Consider the following 6000-nt stretch of genomic DNA (forward strand, 5'->3'; position numbering starts at 1 on the left):
ATTTATTTATATCTTTTAATATTCTTACGTGAAAGTAATTTTTAACTGTTAAATCAAAATTAATTAATTAATCAATATTAATTAATTAATTAATCAAACGATAATTTTAATAAATCAAAACGGTTTTAGCAACACAATTTCATTCTTTTTTTTTTTAATAATTAAAATTGTACAGTTTTAATGCTCTCAAAATATAAAACACTGGAAAAAAAAATATAAATGCTAAATTAAATGTTGTAAATTATTTTCTGATTAAGACGAAGATAAACCTTATTTCTTGAGTATGTATATTATCATTGACATATCATGTTTATATTAAATTTGAAAAATATTAATTTCAAAACGCGTTGAAGTCCTATGTACTTTCGTATCTTCACAAACAATTTTTTTAACTTATAACTAATTGATTATCATATAGAACAAATATCATTGATGTAATCATTATCCCATAACATTTATTAACTTCTTATAAATGTGTATAAAATATCTTACTGTGGTCCCTGTGTTTAACAATAGTAAATAAGTAAAAAATATATTAAACATGTACGTAAACATCTATTTATATAAATACATATATGTAATATATATATATATAAAATAAATATATCAATTACATATACATATAATTATAGTCATGGTATAGAAATAAATATATCAATTACATATACATATAATTATAGTCATGGTATAGTCATGGTATCATTCTAGTATCGTAACAATAAATTTATTTTTTAAACAATAAAAACGTTAAAAATATCCAAATTCCCCCTTGCATTTAAAAAATGTAGTTTAATATTTACCTCTACTATTTTGAAATATTGTTTAATATTTTTTGTGCTTCTTGTTTCGCTTGCTGATCTTCATCATTTTTTGCAGGAAATTCAGCAGTTTTTTTAAAATACTTTATCGCGTCTTCCTTACGATTCAATTTCAAATATGTCTTTCCTAGCATTAGTAAATTGTGACTGTAGAAATTTGGATCAGTTTTTTCAGCAGTCTCGTGATACATCAACGCTTCTTCAAATGTCGAAGTTGGTGGTTCTCCAAATACGACAGATGCTATTTTTCGTTGATACCACGTCAGATTTGAAACCTCGTAGCACCAACTTCCAAGCATATAAAGTAACGTTGCATCACTAGGGTTTAACTCTAACGCTCTCTAGAATAAATAATAATAATAATAATATTTTAAGATCATAGTGATGATTGGTGAGATTATTTTCATTTTTGCACTATCTATAAAATATAATATCTCACTATTTAAATTGCAAAGTAATATCCATAATTAAAGCAATTATTTGTCAAACATCTTACCAACATATGTTTTTTAATATTATACGATTCTTTTATATGTGCCTTTGTACCTTCCAAAATACTTTTCTTATTAAGAAATATAGATATCCATTTATGCAAGGCGTAGTGATCTTCTCGAATATCAAGAGCTTTACATAACAAATCATATCCCTCATAAGTTAACTTTTGTGCTTCAACATCACTGGCCATTTCAGACATTTTATAAATGGCTCTACTTAAACGCCATAAGATTTCAACATCCTTACTGTCCTATGTAATATAAAAAAAGACATTATAGTTATAGTAAGTTGCACTTACAAACATATACATTATAATTGTGTAATTAAGTGAAAATGTAAATGCATTATATCAGTCAGAAAATGTACCTTATAGTTTGAGAGAAGATTATATATATTTCTATAGTTTCCCTGATCGAAAAGCGTATCTGCTTTAGCAAGAAGTTCTTTTGTTGCAATTTGTGTTTTGTCATCACTATTGCTTTTTACAAATCCCCATATTCCCATTACAGTAAATGGTGGCATTATTGTTAACTTTCTAATAATTTGCATGTTGTTTTCCCACTGGAAAAAAAAATCTTTAATTTATTAATAATTAATTATTGTTACTATTGCTGTTACATTTTATATTTTGTATTTACCTTACATACTGGATGAATATTTTTATATAAAGCAACTCTTCGAAGAATTCTGTTGCAGTTTGTAATACGATATAATCTTTGTAGCATTTTGGACTTAAATTTCTGATATCAATTGGAAAATTCTTATTTAGATAAAGATTATGTGATGAATTAGCAATAGCATTTTGTACTTAAATTTCTGATATCAATTGGAAAATTCTTATTTAGATAAAGATTATGTGATGAATTAGCAGTAAACTGAAACTAAGGTTATAACCTACACAAACCAAGTTTAATTTGTAGGCTGTATATAGCCGTTACACAGAAACTATATCTTAATCAGTCATCAGAGTAGGTCACAATATTTTTCAAACATTTATCATCACACATAATGTTACACGTATAAATTTTTATATATGCATTGTGTGTACTATCTGCAGCTTTCTGCCAAATGCTCAAGTCAATGCATTATGCAAGAATGCAAGTGTACACAATCAACACGAATCATCTGTGTGTATGACCATCTGTAGATATATCTGGCATACATGTACATGTTGTGTGTTAATGTGTAATACAGCAAAGTGCATCCGAGATGAATCCGATAAGTGAGATAAATACTTAACATATATGCATTTTTTTTCTACAGAATCTACATATGACATCAATAGAACCTAACACATGTAAATTAAATATGTAGAGATACGGTGATTATAAATTCAAAACCTTGAACTTGAAATATGATAAACGCATTTTTATAAAAATAATATTAATTTATATCATACTAACAACAACGTAATATCAAATAATAGTAAACATAATAGTAAACGTTGAATAAACATAAGTATAAAATATCAATATAAAAATAATTTTAAAAAAATACAAAAAAATATTATATATAAAAACATTTTAGTTATAAAATATAAATAATTATAAAAACATTAATAAAATATCAGCTAAATTTTATTACAAGTGAAATAGATCAATCGCAATTATTTTCGAAATAAATAGACAAATTAATGCGATGAATTAGATTTTTATTTGGAAGATACACAGGTATATTGATAGGATAGTTTAACGTAATCGAGATAAGGGGGGTTGAGTGGATAGTGATTAAACACAAATGTACAAACGAAATACAATAAACAGTACGTTTCATCGGTGTGGTGCGTGGCTTATTGGCGGCGCAATATAAGAAACATATTCTTTCTTTCTTTCTCTCTCTCTCTCTTTTCTTTCTCTCTTCTCACGTCTTCTGGGTCTATTTAATAATTGTACAATAAACTCGACTTATATGCTAAAGCCTCACACACTAATCGTTTTTTCCGTTTTTTTAAAAATAATCATGTTTCTTTACTTTTCGTAATAGAAAAAAAATATGGTAATGCGTTACATCGTAAACGAAGGCATTGCACCGCAATCTCTTTCGCTTAGCCGTAGCTGTGTGAGCGCGATCATCGAGAAGAATTTTGGAATCACCCAGAAAAAACAGGAGAAGGAGCGATAACAATTTAAAGCATTATCACGATATATCTTTACATGAAAAAAAAATACGTTTTTTAATAAATTTTATATATATCGCGAATCATTTACAGCTCCTAAATTACTGGTTTCTCGATAAATTTTAGTTCATGTTTCAAACTCAACGTCAGGAATATCATTAGTAGTAGAAGGCATGGCTCAATATATCCTCTTTTTTCTGGTATCTAAAATTCTTTTTTAAATGACGCAAGACAAAGATCGTGCCTATTATACACTTATAATCATCTTAACATTATTTTTAAATACGTTCTTGAGTCTTTACATGAAATGTTTGTATGAGTTCTCGTTTTTTTTTGTATTTTTTATAATAAAATTATTTTTCTAATCTTTGTTAATCAGCTGTTGTTGCCCTGTGAAACCTGCCTTCTGTCATAATATAATAATACTTGCACGGTAGGTTCACACTTCTGAATTTGGTTGATTTTCTTTCATATATCACAATGTTATCTCTGCATTTTTTTATCAACATTAATCCTCTCTTCATAATTACAAACACCAAATTCATATGTAATCCTTTATTTGTTCAATGTCATATTTAAGAAATGTCCTAAGCCGCAAGTACCCGCAAATGCCAGCGCAAGATTTTTCGAATTTTCTTTCATGTCATACTTACCTTTGTACGACACACATCAGATGCAAGTTACGTTTTGTATGTAATCAATAAACTTTATCTTCTCAATGTTACTTGATACAGATGTGAATATGCAATAGATAAAAAACATGTAATACAGTTAAATCTGTACTACAAAAGCTAACGTCCCACTTAATCCACTTAATCGATCTTTTTAATATCAAAGTTACTATATTGTCTATAATATTCTTAAGCATGCAGTACTGCACGGTATCCACTACATTGAAGTTTCATCTCATTGCAAATGCATTGTTTCGACTTAAGCTTTTTCATAAATAGACAGTTGAATCGTAATCGCAGAGCATCTTATAGTGTGTTTTACTGTGCATTTACGCCAGATATAGCGTTCTTTTTTTCTTCCTTATTGCGTATGAGGCTTGCCGCGTGGTGCGTATCCACGATTGCTTCCCCTTTGTCCTCGGAATTGTCCGCGACTAACGCGGTCGTTGCGTGTACCTCTTGATCCACCGCCGCTGCCACGCTTGAAGCCAGAATTATATCCGTTATTTCCTTCGTTGTTGCCCCAAGCACGCTGCTGATATCCATTTTGGTAGTTACTATCATTACGATAATACGTGCCTGGAAAAAAAATTAATGCCATATGTTTTAGCCTTTGGAATTAAAAGATTTATTCAAAATACTGAAAGAATATTTTATGGAAAAAGTTATAAAAAATAATTTAATCTGTTTAATTAAAAATAATATCCTTTTACCTTGTCCTGCGCGACCATTTTGTTGATAATTTCCCCTGCCTCTGCTATTATAGCTATTAGCAGTCCCTCTTCTGCCACCTCTTCCTCTGTACCCACCACGTTGATCAGGTACCCAAGTCTGCTGAGATGTCTGTTGTGACGCTTGCTGGCAATCTTGGACAGACTGTTGCTGTTGATCAGACTGATTCCAATCATTGGTCTCAGTCATCTGACACCAATCGATTGATTCATTTTGTTGTTCCAATGATGGATCGGGAATTTCATTTTGACCATTCTCAATCTTTTCCTGGAAGAATCCGTGTGTCACAATGAAAACCAACAGCGTATATAATTTAATAAATCAATTTTAGGCCAAGAATGTTACCTCTGTGGATGCTTGAGCTTCTTGCTGATGCGTCTGCTCGTTGAAGTTTTGCATTTGACCTTGCTGGGGTAATTGTGCGGTATTTTGTTGCTGCTGTGGTTGTTGAGGCTGGAAACTAGTGGGATGTTGCGGGCTATATTGCATATTTGGTTGCTGATGAGAAGGTGGCATCGGAATCGGTGGTGGTGGATTAGGATTCGCGAAACCAGGAATGTGCGACATATCTTGCGGCGGTTGGTGTTGGTATATGACCTGTTGAGGTACGCCCACAGGTGCATTTGCAAAGTTCTGATTTGTGAAGGTTTGCGAAGGAATAGGCGCATTAACTGTAGGAGGAATGTGTGATACGATGGGTGTTTGCGACGTAACATCTGAATCAAGTTCAGATTCTTGCAAGAAAAAGAAGTTAGGCGTGCCTATAACGTCATTGATACGAGGCGCCGGTGGAGGTTGCTGCTGAGATTGCTGAGCTTGCTGCTGCTGTTGTTGTGGTTGAGGAACAAAAGTAGTGGCATTCGTATAATACGGGGTGTCGACTGGCGCAGCTGGATGAGGTGGCATTGGTTGTGGTACAACCGGTATGGGTCCCGAAACTGGAGCAGCACTAGAAACAATGGGAAGTGTAGTAACTTGAACCGGAAAATTTGGAATAGGTATCATGGATTCCGGTGGAATGTGCCTGTCATTGCCATTGCTGTATTCTTCGTTGACCTGTTCTTGAGCTGTCTGTGTATTAGTAATCTTAGTCTCTGCCACAGTTTCAGTAATCTGTACAAATATAAATCAATCTATTTTATATATATATATATATATATATATATAT

The 6000-nt window shown here is 31.3% G+C and overlaps 2 protein-coding genes across 2 annotated transcripts in view; both read right to left on the reverse strand.

Annotated features, from left to right (window-relative positions):
- Window positions 1-770: 770 nt before the first annotated feature.
- Window positions 771-2086, reverse strand: LOC108765050 (regulator of microtubule dynamics protein 1). The gene is made up of 4 exons (XM_018513546.1): window positions 1952-2086; window positions 1680-1874; window positions 1315-1563; window positions 771-1159 (listed from the first exon to the last, which is right to left on the reverse strand). Exons 1-4 carry the CDS (start codon window positions 2036-2038, stop codon window positions 806-808), a joined length of 885 nt encoding a protein of 294 aa, XP_018369048.1. The 5' UTR covers window positions 2039-2086; the 3' UTR covers window positions 771-805.
- Window positions 2087-3162: 1076 nt separating this feature from the next.
- The window catches only part of Capr (caprin family member), a 4614-nt gene continuing 1776 nt past the window's right edge, over window positions 3163-6000 (reverse strand). Inside the window, exons 4-6 of the mRNA XM_018513547.1 lie at window positions 5178-5952; window positions 4814-5099; window positions 3163-4679 (exon numbers count right to left, since the gene is read on the reverse strand). Of these exons, the coding sequence (XP_018369049.1) occupies window positions 4462-4679; window positions 4814-5099; window positions 5178-5952 (1279 nt within the window). The 3' untranslated portion in view covers window positions 3163-4461. The remainder of the gene's footprint in view (window positions 4680-4813; window positions 5100-5177; window positions 5953-6000) is intronic.

This window comes from Trachymyrmex cornetzi, unplaced genomic scaffold (assembly GCF_001594075.2).
Source record: "Trachymyrmex cornetzi isolate Tcor2-1 unplaced genomic scaffold, Tcor1.1 scaffold47, whole genome shotgun sequence".
NCBI lineage: Eukaryota > Metazoa > Arthropoda > Insecta > Hymenoptera > Formicidae > Trachymyrmex > Trachymyrmex cornetzi.

Coding starts and splice junctions, on each gene's coding strand:
- LOC108765050 (XM_018513546.1), bottom strand. CDS start 2,038: ATGCTACAAAGATTATATCGTATTACAAACTGCAACAGAATTCTTCGA. Junction 1,875..1,951: donor ATATTCATCCAGTATGTAAG/GTAAATACAAAA, acceptor TTTTTTTTCCAG/TGGGAAAACAACATGCAAAT. Junction 1,160..1,314: donor ATATTAAAAAACATATGTTG/GTAAGATGTTTG, acceptor TATTTATTCTAG/AGAGCGTTAGAGTTAAACCC.